The sequence below is a fragment of the Oryza brachyantha genome, chromosome 7, assembly GCF_000231095.2.
Source record: "Oryza brachyantha chromosome 7, ObraRS2, whole genome shotgun sequence".
In the NCBI taxonomy this organism is placed as follows: Eukaryota; Viridiplantae; Streptophyta; class Magnoliopsida; order Poales; family Poaceae; genus Oryza; species Oryza brachyantha.
Window position 1 is genome coordinate 133999 of NC_023169.2, and position 12475 is coordinate 146473.

Here is a 12475-nt window from a genome sequence, read left to right on the forward strand (position 1 = left end):
TTTCTCAACCGTGCAGTAACGGTAGTTTTCGCATGGTACAATAACGGCAATACCATGGTAAGCACGCTAAATTGAAACAGATTTTTTAAAAAATAATTAGGATTTTTTTTATAAAACTTTATACGGTGAAACTTGTGGTGTGTGAAGCCCTGGTCACACCTCGACTGAAGAGTAGATTAAGAAAAATGACCAGATGAAGTTTGTTAGGATAAGCCATTGACCAAGGATTACTCTACTGGGATTCAGTTTTTACGGCATAATTTGGAGGGAGCAGAGATGAAGTCAACTTTCAAAATTAATGAAGGTGCAATACAATTGTACCTATGGAAAGACATAAGCTAAAGTTGTACTATATTAAATCCAGTTCTACTACTAAAATGTATGCTAGTTCTGTCTTAATTTAACATTGGTTGGACATCCCCTCAAGGGGCAATTATTTTCACAAATATTTACATGGCATTACAAGCATTGAAGAGATATCCCTTCTCAGAAAAAGAAAACACCTCCACGAATATGTGGAGTTGTGAAGGTGGAGGTCATTGTTAATTAGTTAATTTTGTGGCAAATTTATTTGTGTTTTTAGGGAAACATATATAAAATATGTGGTTGTGAGGCATGGACGCATCGCTGTAGGTAGCATTGGGTGTTTAATAATGCATGCGTTTGGTGCCTAAGTGCCTTGAGCGGCCGGCCTGGTGGTAGCTTAGAGAGTTTTTTCAACTCCATCTCTTAATTAACGAACGAACCCTTACTGGACTGGAGTACTCCAGTAGACTAGATGGTGGTATGTCCTTAGCAAGGAAATTAATATAAAATTAGATAATATATACTGTGTCATGGCATACAGGGATCAGGCACACGTACCAGATGATCAACAACGTACGTGACATTTAACAATGGACGATCCTGATAATGTCTGTAGGAGCATATAGAATTAAATAGTTATTTTTTGGGTTCCCTTTTTTTTATATATATATTTCTTTCTTTCTTATGTGAACAAAAACTATTGCAGCCTTATCTTTTTACTTTTTCTTACATTTATAAGATAAAATGTAAATTTTTAACTTTAATTTTAGAATTGATTTTGAGGGGTTTTTATTGTAGTTTATTCTTTTAGCATTTGCTTTTAGATCCCTAAAACATGTATATAAAGTTGTATTTATAAATTACTTTTTATTTGCTAATATATAGGTTGTTTGGCTTTATCTTTAAAAAATTGAGAAAATGACCCCTTGATAGTAAACAGTTTAGGACTATTGCTTTTTAATTTGCAGGTGGGAGTGGACTCGTCTTCTTTTTAGCGTGTGTGTGTTGACAGAGAGTTTGGCCTCCCTGCTGGCTGACTTCTTTCTTAGGGCCTGTTTGGGAGGGTTCTAGATTCTCAGAAACAGCTGTTTATTAATCAGTTTTTGAGAATCTGAAAAAGCTCCTAAACTCAGCTTTTCTAGATTTTGGATTCTTAGCTTATTTTTCAGAATATGTAACTATAGATTCTTAGAAGCTATGTACCGTTTAGAGTAGCTTCTGACGAAAGCAACTTTTGAGAAAAGCTGCAGCTAGGAGAAGCTCTTTAGGGAGATCCTTATAAAGAGCAGTGCAGAGGAGAGAGCAAGGAGCAGAGCACGTAAACGTTACGTATATGTTGCATTAAGCAGCTAGCACAAGGCTTCCTTCATTAATCCGATCGATCGATGGCGCAGCAGCAGCAGGGGCAGGGTGTGTCGATGGCGATGATGAGCCGGAACCCGAGCTACTACTACTCCGGCGAGGCGGACCTGGAGCGAGCGCTGGGCGTGGGCGTTCCAGCGGTGCCGCGGCAGGACTCGCTGTTCCGGGACGCGAGCAGGGCGGGCGGGGGCGGGGGCGGGGGGCAGGAGGCGGCGGAGGGGTGGGCGCGCACGCTGCGGCTGGCCTTCCAGTGCTTCGGCGTGCTCTACGGCGACATCGGCACGTCGCCGCTGTACGTGTACTCGAGCACCTTCAACGACGGCGGCATCCGGCACACCGACGACCTGCTGGGCGTGCTCTCCCTCATCGTCTACAGCTTCCTCCTCTTCACCATCATCAAGTACGTGTACATCGCCCTGCGCGCCAACGACGACGGCGACGGCGGCACCTTCGCGCTCTACTCGCTCATCTCGCGCCACGCCAAGGTGAGCCTGGTGCCCAACCAGCAGGCGGAGGACGAGCTGCAGCTGCACATGAGCAAGTCGTCGTCGCTCCGCCGCCCCTCCGTGCAGCGCCTCGCCTCCACCGCGGAGGAGCGCGCCCAGTGGGTGAAGCAGCTCCTGGAGACGAGCAGGCCCGTGCGGATCTCTCTCTTCCTGCTCACCATCCTCGCCACCGCCATGGTCATCAGCGACGCCTGCCTCACGCCCGCCATCTCCGTCCTCTCCGCCGTCGGTGGCCTCAAGGAGAAGGCGCCACACCTCAACACTGGTAGTAACTACTCTATGAATGTTTTATTCATTCATTCATTCATTTATTTATTTATTTTCGGCTACTTATTATTTCCTCATACGTACGTACATGGAGTATATACGTAATGTAGGCTAGCTGTAGCCTGTAGGTAGGTAGTGTGGCCTAGCTTAGCTAGCTTGGCTGGCAAGACTCGACAGACAGACGCTGATCGATCAAACAAAATCAAAATCAATTAAGGTCGATTAAGATGTTAATTAATTGCAGTTAAAGCAACATATATGTATATGTGTTCGTTCGCGCGCGCATGCAGTTGGGATATACATATGTAGATGCATATAATTAAATTAAATTAAATTAAATGATGTAGATAAATATGGGCCTCCCTCCCTGTCCTGCAGTTAAGACTAACCCACGACTTTGGAACCTCTGTTTGTCCTCATGTTGCTTTCGCCATCCATGTCGATCGATACTGCACACTACTATATATTCAATTATATATATATATATACCTTCAAACTAAATATATGTATATGCATGGCTTAGTAATATACAGTAATACAGGAATCATTGTTTGGCTTAAGTAAAAGAAAGAAAATAGTTAGCTACATAATTAAGATAGTGGCGACGATCGATACGATGGAGACATATGCGCGCACGTAATTATTAGTTAACAAACATAGAATTTATATTCTCATCATTTCAACCCGTAAGTATTTCTAGGATTTAAATTTTGTCTTAAATATAAGTATTTCTAGTACTATTCACAATACTACTTATTTTATTCTATCAATTGTTTTCCATTTTTATCTCCACCTCCAATCTCACTCATATATATTTAATATTTGTTAAAGAGCATTTAGGTTTTTTTTCTTCGTGACCTTATTATATACTAACCTAGAAATATTTATATTTTGAGACACATGAAAGAGTTTATAGTTAACGTAACCGGTCTCTCGGTTGGTATTATCCATAAATTAAGGAGGAGTATATAGAAATTAATTAAAACAGGCGGTATGTGGTACCTGCAGATCGATGAATGATAGACGACAGATACAGGCCACTATTAATTGCACAGATTTATAAATATTGGTCCTCCTAGCAGCTGCATATGTTAATTCTAGCTACAACATCATTTTCTAGCTTAATTACTCATCTCCTCTTCTTCTTCTTCTTTTCTTTCTTTTTGACCCGAAGGAGGTAAGTCTAGCGAGCTAGGGAGTAGTACAGTATTAGCATTACTCCCTCCGTCAATGAAAAAACAGGCTTTTGGTTTATTTGCCGACTGTTTGACTATCCGTTTTATTTTAAAAAATTTTAAAAAAAGTTAGTCACATATAGAGTATTGTTCGTGTTTTATCATCTAGTAAAAACAAAATATTAATCGTGAACTTTTTTAATAAAATGAAAAGTTAAACATTATATCTAGAACTAGAAAATTGATTTGTTTTAGACGGACGGAGTACATGCTAGGACCAGTAGTGTACGCATGCATACACAGAAGAGAAGAGGAATGATCAAGTGCTATGTACAAAATTTTCTAGTGGCCGCACATTTTTCGAACATGCATAGAGTGAGAGTGTTATGAGCTGAGATTTTAGATTAAGAGATTGTCTTAATTTTTATACCTATTTGAGCTATTCTCATAAGAGTACAACAATAGTTAAATGATTTTACCGTTACACTGTAAAATTTGTTTAGTTATAGGTGAGGTTCACCTGTTAGGCACACAACTTCAACTAACATAACACATATATAGTTAAACTGTCAGCCACGGGGCACAGAGCTTAAACAGTAGTGCACGTACTTACGTAATAATAATTGCATCCAATATCCATCACCAACAGTAACACTGTGCAATGTACTTCCTCCATCCCAAAATAAATCAATTTTTTATTTTTACCTTTAATTTTTGACTCTTCGTCTTATTCAAAATTTTTTTGCAATTGATATTTTTATTTTTATTAGATGATAAATCATGAATAGTATTTTACGTGTGACTAATTTTTTTTCTAATTTTTTAAATTTATTTAAATGAAACGAATGATCAACACACGTTGGACACGAAAATCGGAGAATTCGTTTTTTTTTTTGACAGAGGGAGTATCTGGTGGTGTCTTGTGTGTGAAACCTCTGAAAAATATATGTGATGCAGACATAGGATCAACCTGTACCTCTCTTTTTATTGGTACCTTTAGCCTGCGCACAGTCGCACACACAACAGAAGATGACACGCATGCGATTCATCTTTTAAAATAAAATCACACGCATCGTCTTTTCGTTTTTTTTTCTTAGACTTATAAGCAAAATTTAAATTTTTAATCATAAATTTAGAGTTGATTTTAAATTATTTATTAAATTTTATTTTTCAGCATTTGCTTTTAGATCGCTAGAAATACGTATATAAAAATTTTGTTTATAAGTTATTTTTCATTTGTAAATATATCCTAGTAAAAACTTTTTAGCATATGCCTAGTTAAATAGTAATTAAAAACGTAGTATATCAGTGCGTAAATATTTAGTGGTAAGTAGTTAAAATTTGAAGGCAATCGAGGAATAAATAGTAATTAAAGAGAAGAGAAGAGAAAGTGAAGAAGCAAGCAAGTAGGAGTTAATGGAAGAAGGAATTTGCAGAGCAGGTGGTGTGGGTGACGGTGGGCATCCTGGTGGCGCTGTTCGCCGTGCAGCGCTTCGGCACCGACAAGGTCGGCTACCTCTTCGCCCCCGTCGTCCTCCTCTGGCTGCTCCTCATCGGCGGCGTCGGCGTCTACAACCTCGCCGCGCACGACGTCGGCGTCCTCCGCGCCTTCAACCCCAAGTACATCCTCGACTACTTCCGGCGCAACGGACGGCACGGCTGGGTCTCGCTCGGCGGCGTCCTCCTCTGCTTCACCGGTACCGAGGCGCTCTTCGCTGACCTCGGCTGCTTCAGCATCCGCTCCATCCAGCTCAGCTTCGCCTTCGGCCTCGTCCCGGCGGTGCTGCTCGCCTACGCCGGCCAGGCGGCCTACCTGCGAAGCTACCCGGAGCAGGTCGCCGACGCGTTCTACGCCTCCACGCCGCAGCTGCTCTTCTGGCCAACCTTCGTGCTGGCGCTGGCGGCCTCCGTGGTGGGCAGCCAGGCCATGATCTCCTGCGCCTTCGCCACCATCTCCCACTCGCAGGCCATGGGGTGCTTCCCGCGCGTCAAGATCGTGCGCACCTCCAGGCAGTACCAGGGGCAGGTGTACATCCCGGAGATCAACTTCCTGCTCGGCGCCGCCGCCTGCATCGTCACCCTCGCGGCCCGGGACACGGTGGTGATCGGCGAGGCGCACGGCATCTGCGTGGTGCTGGTGATGCTCATCACGACGCTGCTGCTGACGGTGGTGATGCTGCTGGTGTGGCGGGTGAACGTGTGGTGGGTGGCCGTGTTCCTGTGCGTGTTCGCCTCCACCGAGTCGGTGTACCTGACGTCGGTGCTGTACAAGTTCCTGCACGGCGGGTACATCCCGGTGGCCATGTCGGCGGCGCTGATGGCGGTGATGGGGGTGTGGCACTACGTGCACGTGCGGCGGTACAAGTACGAGCTGGAGCGGACGGTGTCGGCGGAGCGGGTGAGGGAGCTGATGACGGCGAGGGAGCTGCAGCGTGTGCCCGGCGTGGGGCTGTTCTACACGGACCTGGTGCAGGGCATCCCGCCGGTGTTCCCGCACCTGATCGAGAAGATCCCGTCCATCCACACCGTGCTGCTGTTCGTGTCGGTGAAGCACCTCCCCGTGCCACACGTGGACCCGTCGGAGCGGTTCCTTTTCCGGCAGGTGGAGCCGCAGGAGCAGAAGATGTTCCGGTGCGTGGCGCGCTACGGCTACCGCGACCGGCTGGAGGAGGCGCGCGACTTCGTGGCGGCGCTGGTGGAGCGGCTGCAGTACTACGTGCGGGACGTGAACCTGTACGGCGGCGCGGGCGCGGTGGGGCCGGCGAGGGTGAGCTACCCGAGCTCGCGGTGCGACAGCATCGGCATGGGGAAGTCGGCGTCGTACGCGGAGAGGGTGCAGCTGCAGAGGACGAGGTCGGTGGCGAAGGGGCAGGCGCTGCCGCTGGGGCAGCTGCTGCTGCTGCAGCAGTACTCGTCGTCTTCGACGGGGGGAGGGGGAGTGCACGCGGAGGAGATGCTGACGCCGGCGGAGTCGTTCTCGGAGATGGCGAGCGGGATGGCGGTGGCGGTGAAGATGAGCATGGAGGAGATGGCGCGGATCGAGGAGGAGCAGAGGTTCATACAGAGGGAGATGGAGAAAGGGGTGGTGTTCATCCTCGGGGAGAGCGAGGTGGTGGCGCGGCCGCAGTCGTCGCTGCTGAAGCGCCTCGTCGTCAACTACGCCTACTCCTTCCTCCGCCGCAACTGCCGCCAGGGCGACAAGATGCTCGCCATCCCCAGGACCCAACTCCTCAAGGTCGGCATGTCCTACGAGATCTGAATCACATCAACCATTTTACTTTTACTTTACTTTATTAATTGCATCAAATACTACTTATATATACTTACTACTGCTTTTAAGACATACTCCATATCAGTAGTAGTAGCAGCAGCAGCAGCAAATTAAGACAGCCAACGTACATACATACACTAGTTGATTATTGATCGGTTGTACGTACAATTAATTGGATGGGATACGACCGAATATATTGATCCAGGTTCTTCCTTCTTGTTGTATGTATATGCACTAGCCTGCACAGATATATTGAACTGTTCCTTGTTACGCTACTTGTCTTTCATCTATATATATTCCTTGTACTACTACTCTCTGTTGTTGCTTCATCCATCGTCTCAATGAGTTACCCATGCAACGCACAGTTCAAGATGCATTAGCAGAAGGGCACTGGGTTGAAGATATCAGACATAATCTGACAGTGCAGCTAGTTATGGAATACATGGCCATCTGGACAGCCTTGCAAGAAAGTGAAATCATTCTCATAGAGGGAGCGCAAGACACGATCACCTGGAAAGTAGCAAATACCAGGAGCTACTCTACAAAATCAGCATACATGGCACAATTCCAACCAGCTGAAACAACGGCAGCGACACAACGCATAGGGAAAACTTGGGCGCCATCAAAATCCAAATTTTTCGTGTGGCTGCTTCTACAGAATCGGGTATGGACAGTGGATCGACTACAAATAACTATTTCTGTCAGCTCTGCTTTAGAAACCTAGAGACAATCCAACACTTGTTCGTGGAATGCCCCGTCACAAAGGACATCTGGAGTGTTGTATTACCGCCCAATCCTCAGCCAGGTGCAGGAACCCACCGAAGATCAGAAGAGAACTTGCGAGCGTGGTGGACACGGCATGGCTCCCAGCAACCGGAAACGATGACCAAGGCAGCAAGGTCACTGCAGATCTTAACAGCATGGGAGATTTGGTCGGAGAGGAATCGAAGAATTTTCAAAGGCCAATTTCGCAGTCTCCAGCAAATTGTGACGACCATTCGAGACGAGGCTCAGCTCTGGTCGCGGTGTGGAGCAAAGTGCTTAGCGAGAATAGCTGATTAGAGCATTCCGGCGCTCGGCGCAGAATAGGTGTCCTTCTGCCACCTGTTTTTTTGTCCTGCTTTTCTCCCCCCCTCTGTTCTCTCTAGGGCTCTGCCCCTGTAAATACTGCTGCTCCTGCTTTAATATAAAACCAGCATTTTGCTGGGCCGGCTTTCAAAAAAAAAAAAAGTTACCCATGCAAATATATATAGAGGACGACAATAAATTGCACCGTTATCATTTCATAACAGATTAAATTAGACATAGGACATAACCGTGATGGATACTAACTCATAATCCTATTTTGGAATAATGCTATGACCCACAGTCGCAAATAGAGGTGGGACTTGGGCCATACTTTCATGGGCCAGTCCAAAGCACAATGACCCAACATCGATAACCCAACATAAATTAGGTCTAAGCTAGCATGACACCACCATTTGGATAGTACTCGTGCCTAGAACACAAGCACGTTGGGTGGCATAGCTCGACATGACCCTAAAAATACACAAACTGGTCCCGTAGCACAAACAACTAGCAAAACATTCTGCAATAGGCCGAGTCCGTGTGTCATAGAACGTTGCATTCACATGCATGCCCATGTGTGTTGCACTCATGGCAAGCCTTTCATGCCAACGCGGTCACGCTGTGACACACTCACATGAATGTGGACACAACCACCACGATGATTTGTCGATTCGTGCACTCGATAGCATGTGGCGCTGCCAATTTGCACTAGGGAGGAGGGTTTTGCAAGCACAGTCGGCGGCAGTGCAACGACACAACATATGTCAATCATTGCTAAACCGGTCATCCCTAAACGTGAGTTGTGCTTAGGCCGTGACATCACCCCCAATGATCCATTTCAGTACGAAGCACAATGGGTCAGGTTGTGCTAGTCAACACGGCCCAAGTCCCATCTCTACTCGTGGGGAGATGCGCAATGATACACCTTGAGCTTTGTTGCTAAATTTAGAGTTGTCGGTCATCCATTGAAAACTCTATTGCGCTAGATCGACAACGATAATGGAGTGGCCCAAGGACGGTGATGACGGGGTTTCCTCCTCACCACCAAATTGAGGGCATGCATGCTCGTTTCAAAAAAAAAAAATCAAGGACCTATATCAAGAGTTCAAGCTTCTCACCACCATGGAGACTGGAGTACCGAGGGAGAAGAGAGGTAAGGGCGAGAAAGGACGGATACAAATAGACAAAAGTTGACATGTAGGCCATCATATTTTTTTTTTGGATGGAAACTCCAGCGATATATGGATTCATTGAGTTTTTTTTGTTTCGTTGACTATAATTACATATAAGCGCAATGTACGATAAAGACTGAGTCAAAATGACATGTGAGGGACACGATAGCCAAACCACTCTCGAAACAACCAAGGGAGATCAATTGAAGTTGAGAGCCTGTATAGCCAGGTTTGTGGTTAAGGGAGATGAATCAGATTCTTACCGATAGCCGAGCTAAGCAAAATGGTATTTTAGTCTTCGGGCCAAGACCCAAATGTAAAACATTATCATAGCACAATACCCACAATGGATGCATCGTCTCATTATTGCTTGGCGAGCCTGTTCAATTGCAAATGCTAGGCCCAATAACAACAACCAAGGTAACCGTAAAAAAAGAGACTAAATATTAAGTGAACCACGTCTCAAAATCAATGGCCATCGAGTAGTATAGACCCTGTTTTGGAAGAGTTTCTGACAGCTACACCTTTTCATAAGATCTCGACAAATCATAAATTCTCCTAAATAATACTCGTATTCTAAGAATTCTTAGTTATATAATCTAGAAAATGAATTAGTAGTACGCAAAATGGACAAACCGGTTTTTTCACATTCAGAGAAGTTTGCTTCTCACTAATGGTTTGTAGTTAGCAGGCACATATATATGTCTGTACTGTACTGGAGTACTGGAAGTGGTAGCAATCACAATCAGTATGTATGTACAATGGAGTAGAGCAATAATAAAAAGAATAATGTACAGAGATTGTGGTACACATATGAATGTAGTACAGTACATACTTTACATGTATCAATGGGAATGGATGGAGCTTGATAGCTAGCTGTACGTATACCGTGTCTTGTTAGCTTAATTTGCAACTGCATCACGCTTGAGCTTCATTCACAGTGGATGGTGGAGTGATGGCTATGCTGCTGCCTGTGGCTTCTTCTGTCTGTCCTCAGCGTCGTCCATCCTCGCCTCCATCAGCTTCTCCATAAGGCTCTTCTTCTTCTTCTTCTTCTCCTCCTCCTTAGCTGCTTGACTAGCCGGATCGATCACACTCGACCTCGCCGAGTCCCTGTCTCTGTCTCTGTTTCTGTCGGAATAAGACGGTGAGCAGCCGCTCTGCACGACTCTGCTTCTCCCCGAGGAAGAAGCTGCTGCTGTCTTCTTCCTGCTCTCGCTGAGGGCTGAGCGCCACAGCCTGCGGATCAGCGCCGTGTTGAAGTTGCCGGACCGCCTGCTCCTGCCGGAGCCACCCTCCTCCGTTACTCCGCTGCCGCCATTGTTGTTATTGTTACTAGCACTGTTACTAGTAGAAGCAGCGCGATCAGCAGCAGCAGGAGGAGGGGTTTCCCATGCCCAGCCACCACCAGCAGCAGCAGCATCGACATCGACATCGGCATCGGCCTTTTCAAGGAAAAGGTCGGTTGCGGGGCTCGCAACACTCGACGACGGCGACGCGTCGGTGTTGTTGGTGTGGGTGGTGTTGCGGCGGAAGTGGTCGAACAAGAGGTTGTGGTCGTGGGCGGCGGGGGCGGGGGCGGAGAGGAAGTGGTGGTTGGCGGCGCGGAGGGAGGTGGCGGCGTCGGCCATCCGGGTGCGGAAGAGGAGGGCGTGCTTGTTGTGGTTGAGGCGTCGGAGGAAGGAGTCCATGTCGGCGTGGAGGGAGTTGAGGTGGGCGTACTTGTGCTCCAGCACCGCCCTGGCGTCGGAGAGCTTCATCTGCACCCGCTCCTCCCGCCACACCTCCGCCATCTGCAGCATCCGCCGCTCCTCCTCCATCTCCTCCCGCATCGCCACGCACTCCCGCCGCAGCGCCTCCACCTCCGCCTGGTCCTCCTCCACCTCCTTGCTCAGCTGCTCGCACGCCGCCTCCATCACCTCCCGCGCCTTCCGCTCCCTCTCCACCTTCTTCAGCAGCCTCCCGTTCGCGGCCTCCAGCTGCCGCCGGTGCTGCCGCTCCTCCCTCAGGGCCATCGCCGCGCACCGGGCCTTGCTCTTCCACCACGCCTTCTCCTCCGCGGCCTTCCTCATCTCCACAGCAGCCTCCACCCTCCACCTCTTGCTTGCCTTCTCCTCCATCAAACCACCAAATCCATACTCCGCCTCAATCTGATCCATCCACCCATGATTAACATCATTGCTTGCATTCACCATCCATCTCTACATATATCAATCATGTCATATTATCATTTGATTTTGATATGTACAGCAGTACCTTGTCTAAGATTCCGTTGCCATGGCCGTGCTTCCTAGTACAAAAGGATTGCTGCTGCCTCCCAACCCCAAAATCACTCCGCGCTTTCGCTTTCCGCCCACCAAGGAGGGCCCTAGGCTGCAGGATCACAACTCATTCTTCTTAGCTACTACCACATACGAGCTGTTTATGATGAACTCACTGATTCAATTCGTTCCCCTCAAGCCAATCAATCGATCTACTAAACTAGTTCCTCAAGCATATATGCAGTTGTGTGGGCAATAAAAAGTTTGTTTTTTTACTAGACAATGGCAGGCCCTGATTATTCCCTGGCCTGAATCAAACACAGAACAAGTACACAAGGGGGGCAATCAATTTGGTCCTGAATTGAATTTACTGAGCGCTTGTGCCAATCATGCTTTACTGCCCCACAATCCTACCTAACATACCCAGGATCAAATTATGGGTCGGCGTCGAGGTATATGGGCCAAAAAAAACCAATCTTGGCCGCCGGTCAAAACTCAAAAGGAGCCAACTTTGATGGCAAGACGTCAAAATGCATGCCAGCTAGTTTTTAATCTATGTTTAATAGCATGGAAAAAGATGAAGAACAACACAATCGCCATCAAAAATGGATTAAATCTCTCCCCTAAAGGGGTGGGGAAAAGGAGAGTGAGAGTGAATCCTCAAATCGATCATCCAATCCAGTCAACGAGGCATGAACAAAACAAACAAACAAACCATCGATCACGGTGAATCGGAGGCGCGCACCAGATTATCTTGCCGGCGAGCGGAGGAGCGTTCCGCTTGGCGCAGCCTCCAGAGGCCGGCGGCGAGCGCCCTGGCCGTGAGCGAGGAGGCGACGAGTGGCGGCCTCCCGGCGGCAACATTGCGGCGACGCCTCCGGCAGCAGGGACAGGTTAAGGGGCTCCGGCGTGGGATGGCGTAGGCGGAGGGGATCATGGAGGAGGAGGAGGAATTGGGGTGGTCTAATCTATTCTAGTCTCAGCCTCAGCCTCAGCCAAGGAGGAGAAGGAGAAGGAGGGCATCGCAACATTTGCATGGCACATGTCATGTGTCACCCTCGAGACCACCATCACACAGATTTAGATA

At 47.4% G+C, this 12475-nt stretch overlaps 2 protein-coding genes across 2 annotated transcripts; one reads left to right on the top strand and one right to left on the bottom strand.

Annotated features, from left to right (window-relative positions):
• Positions 1 to 1629: 1629 nt before the first annotated feature.
• On the top strand, positions 1630 to 7162 carry LOC102706953 (potassium transporter 22). The gene is made up of 2 exons (XM_015839014.2): positions 1630 to 2439; positions 5053 to 7162. The coding sequence occupies exons 1-2, from the start codon at positions 1692 to 1694 to the stop codon at positions 6873 to 6875; spliced, it is 2571 nt and encodes an 856-aa protein (XP_015694500.2). The 5' UTR covers positions 1630 to 1691; the 3' UTR covers positions 6876 to 7162.
• A 2643-nt stretch (positions 7163 to 9805) lies between these two features.
• LOC102707228 lies at positions 9806 to 12475 on the bottom strand. Its single transcript, XM_006658130.3, has 3 exons — positions 12134 to 12475; positions 11384 to 11500; positions 9806 to 11277 (listed from the first exon to the last, which is right to left on the bottom strand). Exons 1-3 carry the CDS (start codon positions 12323 to 12325, stop codon positions 10087 to 10089), a joined length of 1500 nt encoding a protein of 499 aa, XP_006658193.3. The 5' UTR covers positions 12326 to 12475; the 3' UTR covers positions 9806 to 10086.